This window comes from Rhododendron vialii, chromosome 2a, assembly GCF_030253575.1.
Source record: "Rhododendron vialii isolate Sample 1 chromosome 2a, ASM3025357v1".
Lineage (NCBI taxonomy): Eukaryota > Viridiplantae > Streptophyta > Magnoliopsida > Ericales > Ericaceae > Rhododendron > Rhododendron vialii.
In genome coordinates this window covers 3,517,430-3,533,808 of record NC_080558.1, presented here as the reverse complement: position 1 = coordinate 3,533,808, position 16,379 = coordinate 3,517,430, and the positions used below count along the sequence as shown (strand labels likewise).

Here is a 16,379-nt window from a genome sequence, read left to right as displayed (position 1 = left end):
ACCTCGAAGACTTCGAGGTCAACCTCCCAGGTCAACCCTATTAATTGAAAATGCAGCCAGCTTGTTTTGTTTTTTTTCTTTTTTGTTTAGTGGTAGAGACAGATGTGAATGCAAGAAACATGCGTGGTCCGAACCGATGGAAAGTGAACCAATGGGTTTGTAATCCAGCGGTTGTCTCATTGTTTTCTCGCAAGAGAGATTAGGATTCGAGCCTCGACAAAGATGTTTGAGTTCAGGATAATGAACAGCTTTTATGCCTTCTATAAACTAATTTACTAACTCTCCCGCTAATTTCCCTAATGTATACAAAGAAAAAAAAGGAAAAAACTGATGGAAAGCGAGATCAGAGCCCGAAAGGTACGTTCTTGACCTCCGATGTTTTGTTTGTTTCTTTACTCACACAAAACAACCAGACTAACGGCACAACAATTGTGCACGGTAATCGTACATAGATTACGGTATGAGGCTCACTCTGTATTTCACACAAATAATTTGAACCGTTCAATAAATATAGAAAAAAAAAATTGACGGTCATCACGAAAAATGAACTTAATCTAATACCTATACGTTCTCAATTCAATCATCCAACTTTTCATTTAAATGATATCAAGCATCTATAGGTATCGGATTGAGTTGATTTTTCTCTCAAATGACATCGAAAAATTGTTTTACATTTAATGAATGGTTCGGATCATTTGTGTAGGATCCGAAACAGGCTCCACACCGTGATCTGTGTACAATTCTGTGTAGTTAGACTTGCTGAACAAAAAAGTAAGCTCCTGTAATTAAGTTTTAAAATTTTCGATTAAAAAACTAATATTACAACTTTTAATTGGTGCAAAAAAATTTAAAACATTTACGAAGATCAGTATTTATTTTTGCTAAAAAGTACGGGGTAAAACTCATTCCAGAAAATGAGTAATGTGTGGGAGGGCATAGAAAAGTCTCCACTGGAATATATATATTTTTTACCAATATTGTATATGCATTAAAGGGGGTTAGCGGGGTATTAGAGTGTTCATAAGTTATCCATAGCCCTGGCCTCCAAAACCTGTCCCTCGCGGGGCTCGAACCCAAGCCTCCACTTGGGGGAAAAAAGAGACAACCAACTGCACTAGCAATGGTTTCTGAGAATTTTCCAACCCAGTAGAGAAGTCTGGTTAAATATCTGGTTGTGAGTCTTGTGACCTTTTTTTTTTTTTTTGGCGGAAGCGATAGAAATGCATTAATATGAGTCTTGTGACTTGTGAGTTGGATCTAGAATTTTTTTTTTTTTTTTTTTTTTGGGATCTAGAAACCAAAGACTATGGCAAAGACTTTTTTGGCACTGATAAGGTTGAATTGGAGTCCACTGAGGCCCAGTCGCAATAGAAATGTCATCACTCATCAGCGAGGGCGACGATTTTGGGGACCATAACGTTCAGTAGCATTCATCCTTATCGTCTTGAAGATTTTTTTTTTTAAATATGAATTATTAGTTGCCGAAATTGATGGTGAAATTGGACACTGTTGAATGCTTTTTGTCCCGACAACAGCCCCCAAGTCCCAAGGACGAGAGTTGTCACCTCTCTTTTTTGAAAAATAGGAACGGAACTAAGGATGTGTTCGGTTAAATGGGAGGAAATGTGAATTGGAATGGAATGAAATTGAGATTGGAATAATCATTCTCATTCTCATATTTGGTTGTGGCTAGGAATCAATTGTAAACTTTTGAGTGACAATAATGAATTTTGGATGGCGATAGTAAATTTTGGAATGGTAATGGCAAATTTTAGAATGGTATAATAATAAAATTTGGAGTGCCAATAGTAATTTTGGGAGTGGCATTTTGTAAAATTTGAAGCGGCAATGGCAAATTTTGGAATGGCGATAGCAAATTTTGGAGTGGCATTAGTAATTATATGAGTGACATTTGTAATTTTGAGAGTGAAATTAACAATCTAAATAAGGGATGGTGGAATGAAATTGTAATTCTTTACTTTTCAAATGGAAATAGCTATTTTTTTATTTGGTTGAATAATAATTCCATGTGGAATGATTATTTCTTCAAATTTTGGTGAACCAAATACCGTTTCGTTCTCTAGGTCACACACGTTTTTTGAGAAGTTAGAGGGTTGTGAGAGAGAAAAAATAATCACATAGGGTTTCCACGAAAAGGGAACACGGCAGAAAATTGTAGGGTACGGTCGAACAGCATTCGTGGCTTATAGCAAGACAAGCTATAACAAGTTCAACCAGCGTTCGTGTCGCAGGAGTTGAGGTGAAACCTTAGTTCTGCCTTGTAGGGTTTTTGCAATTTTTTTGTTGTCTAATCTGTATGGATCATTACTGGGTTTTGTGTTGCACTTTCCCAACACAAAAAAGCGGATCGATGTTAAAAAAAAAGTTCATATAAGACAACATTTTAGTAGACAAAAAAGACAGTTGTTTGGTATTTTTTTTTTTTTGTCTTTAGTGAGTTCTTTTCTTCTTTTTTTTGGGCTTTTGCTCATAATTTCGTACTCCATTTTTTAGACTCATTTGATCGAGATGGATAATTAATCCAAAAATATGACGCAAATAAAAAATAATAATCGGTAAAAGACGAACAAAACACACAAAATGAAATGGACAAAAAAAGTTCAACAAAATGGAGCCATAGTAATCAGAAGATTTGATTTTTAGGCAAAACAAACACGAGATCTTGAATATGCATTGATATCAAGTGAACATTATTTGCAAAAGCTTCTAACGACTTTTGATCTGTTAAAAGATTGTAGAACTATTTGGAACAATTGTTTAATATACACGAATGAATTAGTAACATTATTGGATCCTTCGTTCAATTATTGAAAACGTTTTTTCACAATCTTCATTTTAGATAGAACGCTTGAGGTAATTTTAACTTTAAGACCTATGCGTAGTTTTTGGGGCAATAATGCAAATTTAGTGGGGTCAAATTTGACAATTGTGGAGATATTTAGAAAATTGAGTGGGGTCACTTATATTTACTCCCCTCCGCATGAACCTAGGGTTCTCAACTTGTCATCCTCTTATAAACTAAGCCACATGATTCGTGTGTGAGTATGAAAACGAGAGTGCGAGTGTGAAAGCGTGTTTGAAAAACATCATAAACTGCTGAAATCCGTGAGAAATGAGGATTAAGAGCGCGAGCACAATTTGAAGATTGAAAACGAGAACATAAGCATTTGAAGGATCACATGACTAAGCTCAGGACAGATGCAACAACTTCTTTCTCCTTTTCTTACTGTTTCTTCAACAAAAATATAGTTCAATTTTGAAAATGAATCATAAGCCAGGCGAATTATAAGCAAAAATCAAAAAAGACCTTCATCTTCTCAAGAAGAAAAAAACAAGGAAATAGCGTTGTTACCAATTGAAAACCAATAATGATCAAGATCAAAGCTCACGGTGTAGTTTCTGGATCAACCCTATAAAAGTTAGAATCATTCGATGCTCTTGAACGATGTAAAATGCATTTATAATGAAACTTAGACGGGCACGTGATAGGTTTAAAAAGAAAACATTAGACGGGTGATTCTTTATAGATTTAAAACTCTTACGAAAAAATTACTACTACACTTATGTAGCAGAAATGAATTTTAAAACTTGGGTAAGGTGATTGTCTGGGCTCATTCGTCCCTCGGTCCGGGCTTGTGAAAATATCCTGCATATTACCTACTTAAATTCTGTACTTCTGGGCTGGGCCCAATGAAAAACCCAAGCTTCATGAGTTATCGTTTCTTCTACGGCCCAACCAATGTCAAGCTCCATTCCACAAGTCCCACCCACCCGCCCCGCATCCTTTATCCAGATTCTCTCTCTCTCTCTCTCTCTCTCTCTCTAGGGTTATCTCTTCAACAGTTGGGTGTTCGTTCATTTTTCCAAGAAAAAGATGTCTTCACTGGGAACTTCAAAGGGTGTTTTGGAGATTGCGAAATTCGCAGTGTACGTGACAGTTCCGATCGGTATGATGTATTTCTTCGCCAACAACACCGACAATCTCAAGAAGTTCATGGGCAATGTAATTCTCTCTCTCTCTCTCTCTCAGCTTCTTTTTCCACCCAATGCGTAGATTATGTTTCATACCCACATGTATGAAACTATATGCCTTTGTTATATGGGCATGATAGATGTGATTTCCTGCTAAATTTTTCCTTCAGAATAACGTCAAATGGTTATTTTGGTATTTTTGGCTCTTCCACTTAGACAATTTGGACAAGATGTCGTCTTCACAGTGTAGACAAGAAGTTAAAAATACCATTTAGACAATTTAGGCAATACAGTGGATTCACTAAAGTATATGGGGTGTTGCGCTTGCGGAAAGACTGGAAGATGTTTTGTAGAATCATTTCCCGGTACTCTTATTGCTACCGGACTAATTTATCAACGGCAAGACACCGTGAAGTTCTAATGATTAATTGGGCTCGTTCGACTTGTGATTTTTAAAAATTTAAGCTACTTGACTCAATTAAAGCTCATTTAATATTGTTCCGTTTCATAAACAAACCAAGCTTGAACATACTTTTAAGGTTCGCTAAGTTTCAAACCAAGCTCGAATAATCAACTGTTCAGCTCGTTTGGTTTATTTATCAGCCCTAATAACTACTTACAAAAAGGTCGAGCGTTACTAATACCAACTGAACAACACCTTTAGGATTCTTCAGGAAATCACTGATCATTGATCTGAATGGGAAATAGTATTATGTTCTATCTTAAGTAGCTTGTTATGTCTTTTTGAAGTTTTGCTAAAGATCCATATAGACAGAAAAAATATCCTCTCTTGCTAAGTAGGTACTGGAAATTTTGTTTCTTTCATTAAATTGTTTTTCTTCATTCTTTTTACGGTTTGCTTTCACTAAACCAAAGCAAAGCTTACAACATCGTAGGGACGAGAAGCTAACATCCAACAAGCACATGGGTTAACACTAGCAAATAAACTAAGCTACAACAACCGCCTCCAAATATTAGAACTGGGAGAAATATCTGACCAAAATGCTCTCAAAATACCAAAGGAATACCATTCTTTATCTCTTAATATCATTTTGTTTGATCACCCCTCAAGAGCTACCAGGAGCTCTAATACCACTTTCAGTTTCAAAGTCACACTGTTCAGGTCCAATGGTCTGGGTTGAACTAGCAAAGCAACTTGTGTTTCTTCTTTACGCACATGGGATCTTACATACAGGAGGGAGCACTTTAAGTTCTTCTTATATCCATTACCATTTGACTAGCCTGCTCTTTGGATAAGGGATATGAATCTTTAATTCTGAAGTCATGGAATTATTGATTTTGAGTGATGAGGACGATGCTTGATCCTGGATCTCATACTTTTCTGAAACGTATATGCCGTTTTGTTTGTGAAGCATTCTTACGTTGTCTACCCACCGGAGGGACCGAGACCTCCATCGCCAGAGGAAATGAGGGAGATGGCCCGAGAAATAGCTCGCAAGAACAACATGCGTTGATGGCTCCCTCATGTTGCAGCTATGCATTTTGGTTTCTGTATCAGTTTAAGATGGTAATGTTAATGTTGTTACCTCAACCTAGTGAATAACGTGTCTGATATCAGTATGTTTTGTATCTAACTATTGTGTCTGAGAGGCTGAAATAAATGTAATGGTAAATTCTTTTTGTTCTTTTGCTGAAAACGTGAGTTTATATCTTTAGTCGGTGTAACATTTGGAAATATGTAGTTGCACCCTGGTGGAAAGTCTCTTATGTGGCAATTTATGTTGTAAAAGTCACTTTGTTGTTGAACTTTGCAGTATAAAAAGTGCATTTTGTGCTGTATTAGCCTTCTTCCTTTATCGGTTCTCGACCATTGATATCTTGTTATGTGGTTTTGACCTGAAAATTGATATACTGTAAATATGGAGAATTTGGACATGTTCTGAAAATTTGGCAAAATGATATGCCATACTTTCTTATTGCTCCATGTCCATGGTGAAGAGGTGAAGAAGTGAAGAAGAGTAGTAAAAGGGGCTTTGCCTGGGCAACCCCTGTGAGGATTTTTTGTTTGCCTAGGGCTCAAAAGGTAAGGTTCTTATCCAGAAAATAATGTCAATTTGGATCTGGGTATTTGTTGATTGTGGAAGAAAAGAGAGTGAATAATACTTGTTATCTCTTTGTTTTTTCTTTCCTTTTTTCTGGTCTTATTGATGAAAAGACGAATATGTGGGAGTAATTTCATGTCCTATCAATTCTATTTTCCTTGAAAATCCAAGTTTCGAACACACGGGTTTGCTGTTTCAATATTACCTCGGTCCGGTCCCGGTTCAAAACATCCTTTTGGTCCGGTCCCCAGTTCAAGACATCCTTCCAATATTTCACTAGAAGTAGACTGCATTTCCGACTGATTTGCTTACTTCAATGGAAGTTGTTTCAAATTCTAACTGGCAAACCTGAGATAGTGCTTGGCTCTTGAATTAGTAATAGAGAAAAACTAGTGAGAGGAAAATAAAACACAAGGGGAAGATACATCCACAGGAAAAGAAGCCTTAATTCTCTCTGTCGAACAAAAACTGGCCTTAGTCATTTTTATACATGCAAGTCAGAGAGTCTATTTTATCGTACGAGGAGAAGGGACCGAGCCGGAAGCCGAATTATCGATCTCATGAGCTAGAGTGCAAGAGGCGAACTACCATCTTTGCTTTAAGTCAGGGCTTGAATGAGTTGCTAGTTTTGCTGGACATCCGATTTTGCTCACCATTTTTCTAGTAGTATATTTGAAGTAGTAGTCCCCAACGCTACAACTATGAACAGTCACAGACAAGAATAAAGTGAGTGAGCAAATTTTAGGGGGGGGGTGTTGTGGTTTCCTCGTTCAACTAGTGCAGATATTTCGCTTGTGTGGTCTCCTCTCGTGTATTTTCTTGGTTACCGTGGATTTTCCACGGCCGCCAATAGTGGAAGCAAGTTAAATGTTTCTATAAATTCCGTTTGATAACAGTGATAAATTCCGTTTGATAACAGTGATAGATGGATGAGATTTGTAAGGAGATGGGATTAGGATTGGAATTGGTAATGAAAAGGGATTGGTAATGAGAAGGGACTGATAATGAGTATGTTTGTTTGGGATGAGATTAGATGATGGAATTATTAATATCATGTTTGTTTGAGATGGAATTTGATGATAGGATTGGATTGATAGAAGAAATTGGTAATGAGAAGGGATTGGTATTGAGAAGGGGTTGGGATTGGGCTATGAATACCAAGTCCCACAGGATATTGCTAATACCCATAAAGTCCGGCTTCCTCATCCCATGGGATTCACAATCTGGAGCCAATTGTGTTACCAAAAAAGAAATTAATAGTCCGACGGGACTATTTGTCCAATCCCATGGCCGAATCATGTTATCAAACGGGGTTTAACACTTGACGGAGTGACTTGTAAACGGGTAATATCCTTGGGGTTTTAATGTAATTTCTCCATAACTAGAGGTGCTGACTAGCTCAACTAGCGAGTAGGTAGTTGTTCAAATTTGGTTTCAAAACTTAACAAGTTTTAATTGATTTGGACATGAACCGATCTCAAGTATCTTGAATTTTTTATATATCGAAAGCCGAACAAAATCAACGAGCCGAGTAGTAGTTTGTTCGAACTTGATTTGAAAGCTAAATGAGCTTTACAAAAATATTCAACCGCGGTTTGTCTTTGTAAAAATAGATATTGAATGAGCTTTTGAAGAATGAAAACGTGTTCAAACTCGAGTTGCTTGGCTCGTTTAGGAGTTACAATATCAAAAGAAATATTTTTGAAAAAAAAGGAAGACAAATTCACCGAAGAGGAAAATTTTGCCCCGAAAGATATCCCCAAACCCTCCCAACACTCGTCAAAATTAACGGTCAATTTCAACTGTCAGAAAAAGAACCGACAAACCAATTTTCCCGGAAAAACACGGAAACATACCCAGAAACCCAGCCCTGAGTAGAAATATCAAGGAAATCTTGACCACTCCTTGTTTTTTCCCGAGGAAACCAAAAGGAAAATCAACCCATTGCATTTTCTTCCACATTTTCCCGGGAAAAAAAACGATATAAAGGCTCATTGACTTGAAGAAAAGCATGTCTTCTTCTTCCTCTGTGAACAACTGACAACCCTTTGTGGTTACCAGCCCTTTTTGATGGATTTTTGAGCTGTTTTGAGGTAATTTTCACAATCTAGCTTATTTGTTCGAAATGGGTTTGGAAAAAGTTACTACTATGCTCTTTGGGTGCATGATTCCCGGGAAATTTACAAGGGTTGGGATTCTCTCGGTCCAAGTTTTGGAATGGATGAGACGGTGCAAATCTGAACCATATATTAGTAAAATCAATGGTTCAGATTTGCTCACTATTACCGATAGTAGTCTTTGAGCGTATCCAGGTAAGAGTGAGCAAATCAAAATCATTAAAAATGAAGCAATGCACAGTACAGATTTCGACTGTTTCATCCTATCCAAAATAAGGACCGTCTAAATAAAGGGCCGGAAAGGGTCCACGTCCAATTCCATTTAATAAATACAAAAGGTCTTTTTCTTCTATCTTCCGTATTTTGTTTGTCAAGGTATGGGTTTTTCTCAGTGAGAATTAGAATTGAGCTGTTTCTTTTCTTTGTTCTCTTAAATGCTACAAACTAATACAATCAAAATTCCAAAGGGGCAGTATTCCCTAGCAAACTAGCAGAAATGCGCCAAAGATCACATAATCTTTGCATCTTTGGTTCTCTACAGTTTTAGGGATGTTTCTCCATGTACAAATTCTAAGTCTCATATTTCTTGCTATACAGGCTTACTGAGTCTGCTGTTTGGATTCTGAAATATCTCTGCTGTTGTTCTTTAGAAATTTTGATTTTGATTTTTGAGCCGCTGATCCAGAGACTTGCAAGAGAACCGAATGAGGGTTGAATGAGGGTTGCTTGTTCTCTCAGTTTTGTTTGAAGGTTGCTTGGCTGTTCATTGGTATGGTTTGTGTTGTGCCCTCTAGCTGCTTTTGCCTTAGGCTGTTATATTGCTAATGGTGTGTCAGCTAGGATACATAGAGCTCTTTAGATGAATCAACTCCAAGCCTAAGAGCTTAGAGCTCTTTTGAACTGTATAAAGAGCTAAACTCTTAGGCTTAGTAGTTTATTATTAATGTTCACCTTTTTTGCATGATTATTTTTTATTTGACTTTTGGGTATTTTTTTTACTATCTTTCGGTCTGGATTTTGAATAATAAAGCAGAAAAACACCACATTAAAGCTAGGAAGCAGACAACAAATTTTAAAACGAAAAAATGCGTAGAACTGGTAAAAGCCAATTGGAAAACTAAAAGATTATCTGTACAATGGCCGTATAAATGTTAATTTCAATTCCTCACTCTCCTCGAGGTTGCTACCCCTACCTGGCTTAGCTCCGGTAATTACCCGGTATATGTGAGACAGGGGATGACATGTACCAAAGGGATTAGTTGGCACGTAGCCTTAGACACCCTCGCACCTGTGGCTCGGGTTGCTTTTTCTTATTGTCTTCGTTATGCCTCTTGCAATTATGTTTTCCCCCTTTCTTTTCACAATTACCTAACCCAAATAACAAAAAAGCAAGGACAAGAACATGAGGTCTGAAGTTCCTTGAATGCTATCCAAGTTTAATCCTGTGGACGTTTTCTGATTCTTACTCAGTATAAGCTTCTGCATTTGATATTTTGTCATTGTTGGAAGTTTCTTTCATGTGTAAAGCATTCTAATGGTGTGCATCAATTAGGTGTCTGGAGAGTAGAGAAATTGAGTCAAAGGATAAAGAGCTACACGAACCTCCCTCTTTGGTTTGAATAAGAAGATTTGGCATAGGAATAGCTATAACAATGGAGTTCATACCAATAGGAACCATCTTAACCGTGCTCCTGAGCCAGGTCAACAAAACAGCTCAAGCTGCAAAGGATATTGTTTTCGAAAAGGAGAGTTTCAAGGCTCTCTCAGAGCACCTTTCTGACATCAAGCCAGTCTTAGAGGAATTACAACACCAAAAACTCAACGATTCACAAGCAGCAAGGCAGGCTTTGGAATTCCTCGAAGCCGATGTGAGAAAAGCCAACAACTTGGTTGAAAACTACAAAAACCGTGCCCGTTTCTACTTACTTGTCAAATGCCGGAACATAGTCAAAGAAGTGCAAGATGTCACAAGGGATATCGGAAGGTCTTTGGCTGCTTTATCTCTTGTAAACATTGAAGTCCTTTCGGGGATATCTGAACAAGTGAATAGGTTACAAAATGAAATGCAAAGGGCGGAATTTGAAGCTTCTCATTCTCGTCTTGAAATTGTCGACAAGTTGAATCAGGGTCTTACTGATAATAAACTTGACCAGGATTTTGCAAACGACATGCTGAAAGAAATAGCAAAGGCAGTTGGGGTGGCGGTGGAGCCCTCAGAGATAAGCAAAGAGCTGGAAAGCTTTAGAAGGGAAAAGGAAGAAGCTGCCAATAGGAAAGAAAGAGCTGAAGTCTTCTTTTTGAATCAGGTTATTGAGTTGCTCTCGCGCGCTGATGCTGCAAGAGATTTCGAGCAAATCAGGAAACAATACTTTCAACGACTTAAGGTGATAGAGAGTTATGATCCAAAAGATGAATGTATTCGGCCATTTAAAGCGTTCTTATGTTGCATCAACAGAACAGTGATGGATGATCCTGTTAGCCTTTGTACTGGAACTGCTTGTGAGAGGACAGCACTTGAAGCTTGGTTTAAGCGCGGAGAGAAAACTGATCCAGAAACTGGTGATCCACTTGAGGATTTTTCTTATAGGTCTAACATTCAACTCAGACAGTCGATTCAAGAGTGGAAAGAACTTAATTACTGTGTTAAAATCAGATCATGCAAGGTAAAACTGCTGTCAGAAATTGACTCGTCTGTGGAGGCGGCCCTGGACCAGATGCAGGAGCTTATGAAGGAGAATTCAGTTAACAGAGACTGGATTTCAATTGGGGGTCTTACTGATACTGTTGTCGCTATGATCGGAAGCTCACGCAACAGAGATGTGAAAGAAAAGATATTGGTTACCTTGAAAGATCTTGTAGAAGGGAATCTGAGAAATAAGGTAAGAAGTTCCTTAAACCAATGATGGAAAATAAGTTGCATGTAGTCTCTTCCTTTCTAGCTTTGCTTGCATTCATAAATGTGGTTAAGGTTTAGGTGTTTATAGCAGTTCAAAGCCTATATCGTTGGAATTTGCATCAGAAATTTCGTGCATTAGCTACAGGTAGACTCCACAAAAAAGTTCATGGTTATTAACTGACAATGTTAATGACATTTCTTGCGTTTGAAGTGGTACTTCATATCAATTTTAAAAAACCAAACTGAGCCTTGTGTCCCAATCAATTGGGGTCGGCTACATGAATCCTGTTTTTCCACACGTGCCGTGGCTAATCTTTTTTTACAGCCGGTCCTAAGCCCAGAAATAAAGGAGGAGGGTTGTGTGTTAGGTAGTTGACAGCCGTAAAAGCCCCGTTAAATCTCTATGAATGTATCAATTTAAAAAACAAAAAAACAAAAGAGTGGTACTTCATATATGACTATTGGCATTCTGATACATTTCATTATGATTGATTTTGACATGTGATTTACTGTTGCAGTCAAATTCCATAATCACATATCTGGGTTTTCGATTTTGTTTCATGAGAAAAGAAAAAGAAAATATGCTTCACAATTTTCTAAAATCCTATGTTTGAAACCAAATTCTACAGAATAAAGTGGTTGAGTCCGAGGGGTTTGATCACATCATTCCATGCTTAGGGATTGACTCAAGCCTATCAGATGCTGCAGTTGAGTTGCTATATGTGTTACTGCAAGATAGATCCAGATGGGATGCATCTGTTTCCCGGAAACTTTCTTACCACCGATGTGCAATCCATTTCCTTGTTACCTTCCTCAACAGTCCAGACAGAAGGTCAACAGAAAAAGCTGAAGAAATCTTGATGAAGCTCTGTGATGAAGATGAGGAGAACATTGTCCGTGCCGCTGAGGCAGACTGGTTCCAACCACTTATTGGCTGTATAATTCGAGGTTATAGAATCTTTCCCTATGTGTTTCTCAGATAATCTATTGTATGCATGTATAGACAGCTGATTGACCAATGACCATGTTCAAGGTTTGGAACCCTTTACCTCTAAATCTTGTGAGAAGACAAATCTATGTAACTATAGTTGTCTACACGTTGCTTGTGATGGATTATTGTATACCCCCTAGACCTAGTGTACCTGTGCAGTGGTGTCCAGCGGAATACCTGTGTGATGGTGTCCACCGGATATGGCCACTGTAAAAGTGTGGCTTGTCTCTGAACCTCATACCCAGATTGGACACTTGGATGCTCTCTATCCAATAAAGTTAGATAGTAAATAAAAATTTGTAGCCTCCGTGTCTGAAAGATAAAAAATTATTTTTCCCACTCTAGCCGATTAATGAAAGGATTGGAGCATATTGTTTGCTATGTAACCAGTTAAACATTTAGGACATGTGTATCCAACTTTTTGATACATTTTTCTATCTCTCAAAAAGGGGTTAGCTAGGTTAGAAGCCTAAATAATCACCACACCGAATAGCAATTCTCATACCAATGGAGTCCATGTAACATAACTTGTGATAAAGAATATTCTGAAACTTTTCTTCCCAATTTGCCTTCACCATAGAGATAGAGCTACCAAATGTTAAGAGGGGAAAAAATCTGAAAAGATAAGAAACGTTGAAAAAGAATCTTACTAAAAGAAGGCATCATGGCATATTGTTTTCTAGAGGACTTTTAAAAGCAATGGCATGTCTGTTGAGGAAATTCAAATTCGTATAAAAAGAACTGTGGAATGCTTAATAATTATTGGTTGTGGACTCAACTTGATGCTTAGCCCTAACTATGTCGAGTCTGATTCTCACCTTTGTTTGAATTGCATTACATTAACATCATTCTTGTTCTCTTCAGGGTCAGAATCCTCAAGGATATCAATTGTGAGAGCACTTGTTAGCATGGAACTTGATGAACAAAACATAATGCTACTCGGTGAGGCGGGAGTGATCCCTCCTTTGCTTGAAATGGCATCTGGAAATATTGAGTCGAAAGAGCTGTCTTTATCTGCATTGGTTAAGCTATCAGGTTGTCATGAAAACAAGAAGCGTGTTGCTGCTGCTGGTGGGGTTCCTCTTCTTCTCGAGCTAACCTTCTCTTTCCATTTACGCACGATTATAATAGCAAAATGCTCTGAGGTCCTTGAAAAACTTGCTTCCAATGGTGATGGGACTAAATTCTTTGTCGATGAAAGAGGGAACCAACTTGAGGTGGAGCCAATCATCACCAATTTGTTAGCTTTTCAGCAGAATCCCAACACATCATATATGGTGAGGCGACCTGCCCTTCGCACGCTTCTTAAAATTTGTCAATCTGAATCTGGACTTGTTAAGATGGCTATTCTCTCTTCAAGTGGTGTTTCATTAATCCTTCTTCTTCTTGATGACTCTGATCTTGAAATCCGTGCAACTGCGATACATCTTCTCTTCCTCTTCTCACAGCATGAGCCAGAAGGAGTGGTGGAATACCTTCTCAAGCCAAGAAGGCTTGAGGCTTTAGTGGGTTTTCTAGAAAATAACAAAAATAGTGACGTACAAATGGCTGCAGCTGGTTTACTGGCCAATCTTCCAAAGTCAGAAGAATCACTCACCAAGAAACTGATAGAATTGGATGGTCTGAGTTCAATTATAAGCATATTAAGATCGGGGTCAATGGAAGCACAAGAAAACGCTTTGAGCGCTCTTTTCAGGTTTACAGACCCCACAAATATGGAGTCACAGCGGATTGTGGTCGAACTAGGTGTATACCCTTTGCTTGTGAAATTTCTGGAGTCAAGTTCAGTGACAGCAAAGGCAAGAGCAGCTGCTTTAATTGGAAACCTTTCTTTAAGCAGTCCCAAACTAACTGTTCTGACCAAAACAGTTGGTTTCTGGTGTTTTCGTCCACCACGCGGCCCTTTATGCCCGGCCCATGGGGGTACTTGTAGTGTCAATACCACATTTTGCATGTTGGAAGCAAATGTGGTTCTTAAAATGGTCAATATGTTGCACGAAAGGGTTCACGCGACGACCTATGAAGTAATTCAGGCGCTTTCAACTCTCGTTCGCGCAGAGTCTCCTCAAAAAGGGGCCAATGTTTTGCATCAATTTGAAGCAATTCAGCCGATATTGGAGGTTTTGAGCTGGGGAAGTGAGTCATTAAAGGAAGAGGCATTGAGGCTATTGGAAAAGGTTTTTACATCGAGGGAAGTGGTGGAGGTTTATAGAGCGGCAGCTAGGCTAATGCTTGTTAGATTGACTGGTTCCAGCATAAACGAAGGGGGGAAGCTTCAAAGGAAGGCGGCTACAGTTTTGGCGATGGTTGAACGTTATTCGAGGTCGTCGAGACCTCTGGTTTCTGGGTTAAGCAGATGAAAAAATCCTGGTGATTTCAATGGAATAGAGAACTCAACCGTTTTAGGTGTAGTTGGCTTTCCAAATGGATCAGGTACAATTTTTTTGATACTAGCAGTGGAGCAGGGGGCTCTCGGGGTTCGAACCCAGGTACATGACCGGGTCCGGGATAGCACTTAAGTGCTCAGTTTGCACCACTGCCTTATCACCCCATTGCTCAAATTGATTAGTTACATTCAGAACAATTAGAATGAGATCCAAGTGTTTGGGAATTTTTAGCCATTATATATACCTGTAAGTATATGAGAAAATTTTCAATGTAATGGTTATTTGTAGCGCATCTCTCATATTGGGGTGGGACCCACACATACATGGGGCCCACATCATGTGAGAGGGCGTTACATATAACCGTTGCATTGAAACATTTTTCTTAATCTAGGCATATATAAAAGAGTGCCAGGTAGTTTCGAAAAGAGGGGAACACCTGACTGTTGCCTTTCCTGTGTACATGAGTACTAATATCCTTCCCTCCAGTTGCACTCTATAGATTTAGTTTACCTAATTATCGTCTTCTCTTTTCCTTTACCCCTCTGCATTTTGTTTCATTTTTTTATCAGCAAATGAAATATTCCATCGATAAGAAAGAGTTGTACGCAGCAAAATGGCTTCGTCACAAAGAAAAGAGGAACACATCTGCTATCCAACTATGTTGGCACCCATTCACATTCCTTATAGAATGACCAAGACCGAAAGAAACAAAGTTGGCAAGGAGCCAACCTAGCTCAGTAGAATAAAGACAATACAACATCACAGGATCAAGCCGATGCTACTATAAATAAGCAGACAATCAGCATAACACCCATTGATTTCCATGTAAAATTGCAGCAACAAATAGGATCAGGAAGCAGCATCAAACAGCAGCAGAAATCATCAAACTTGATAATAATAAAAAAATACTATAAAAAAGAAGAAGAAACAGCAGCAACACACACATGCAGCATGCATCAAATCGGCAACCAAGGACGTGCACTTATCACCTCAGACCAGCCAAACCTCCACAACACATCCTATGACCCTTGAATTTGATTATTCCTTGGAAATAACTTCTGAACTTTACTTCTGAGCATTGTTGTTAGCAGGGCCGACTTTGAAATTCTTGGGGCCTAAGTCGACCTGTAAAACAGGGCCCTATGTTTTCTTTTTAAAAAAAAAAAAACCTAATGAAAAAAGGTAACAAGCTGTTTGGGCTGAGAATCGAACCGTGCTTCTGTTGTGTAGCAGAACTTAGACTTACCACTTTGCCAACTACCTCCTTTAGTAGCTAAAAGCACTAATTAAATATATATTACATACATAGGTATACCTATTTGGGGCCCTAATTTTTGACCAAATTTCGGGGGCTTAAGTCCGCCGCCTTGTCCGCCTTAGCTCAGGGCCGGCCCTGGTTGTTAGAAACCTACGATACATGATACGTATCCTACAATTTGTATTGTCTCTTCGGAGAACGATACGTATCCCACCCTGTATCCTTTTTGTATTAAAATCTTACAATATGATCATCGATCGCGTATCCTACAATTTATACGCGTATCCTAATTCGGTACGTATCGTATGATTACTTATTGAGAAAAAGTCGGACCTTATTTCAAGAAGCGGAACCCCAAATGCATTAATCTTAGCCGTTTGATCTAATTATGACATCTTTCAAACCATTTGATAGAAATTCAACCTCAATGTAGGGCTTGTATAGAAGAAAGAACCATACTTTGATTGTGTTTTGCTTGACTTTTCTTTCCCTAACAAAGGTAACAGATAGCCTTAATGTAATAGGCCCCAGTTGAGGGACTTGAAATTTTGTATCTTAAAAACTTATTTTTCAAAATGTAAGTATAGTTTGTTGGTGTTATTAGATGAATCTACCTTTTAACTGTATATTAATTTGATTTGGGCTCTTACGCTTTGCATGTGCTGAATCTGTTA

At 38.3% G+C, this 16,379-nt stretch overlaps 2 protein-coding genes across 4 annotated transcripts; both read left to right on the top strand.

The window, feature by feature from the left end:
• Positions 1 to 3,778: 3,778 nt before the first annotated feature.
• LOC131316813 (uncharacterized) lies at positions 3,779 to 5,793 on the top strand. 2 transcript variants are annotated; one of them, XM_058346263.1, is made up of 2 exons: positions 3,779 to 4,024; positions 5,367 to 5,793. In XM_058346263.1, exons 1-2 carry the CDS (start codon positions 3,896 to 3,898, stop codon positions 5,466 to 5,468), a joined length of 231 nt encoding a protein of 76 aa, XP_058202246.1. In that variant the 5' UTR covers positions 3,779 to 3,895; the 3' UTR covers positions 5,469 to 5,793. The 2 variants fall into 2 exon arrangements, with proteins under 2 accessions (XP_058202246.1, XP_058202245.1); XM_058346262.1 differs by having other exon boundaries at positions 3,797 to 4,024; positions 4,890 to 5,448.
• Positions 5,794 to 7,905: 2,112 nt separating this feature from the next.
• On the top strand, positions 7,906 to 14,961 carry LOC131316812 (U-box domain-containing protein 44-like). Of its 2 annotated transcripts, XM_058346261.1 has the most exons (5): positions 7,950 to 8,149; positions 8,771 to 8,942; positions 9,726 to 11,052; positions 11,699 to 12,017; positions 12,925 to 14,961. In XM_058346261.1, exons 3-5 carry the CDS (start codon positions 9,826 to 9,828, stop codon positions 14,418 to 14,420), a joined length of 3,042 nt encoding a protein of 1,013 aa, XP_058202244.1. In that variant the 5' UTR covers positions 7,950 to 8,149; positions 8,771 to 8,942; positions 9,726 to 9,825; the 3' UTR covers positions 14,421 to 14,961. The 2 variants fall into 2 exon arrangements, with proteins under 2 accessions (XP_058202243.1, XP_058202244.1); XM_058346260.1 differs by lacking the exon at positions 8,771 to 8,942 and having other exon boundaries at positions 7,906 to 8,149.
• Positions 14,962 to 16,379: the final 1,418 nt, after the last annotated feature.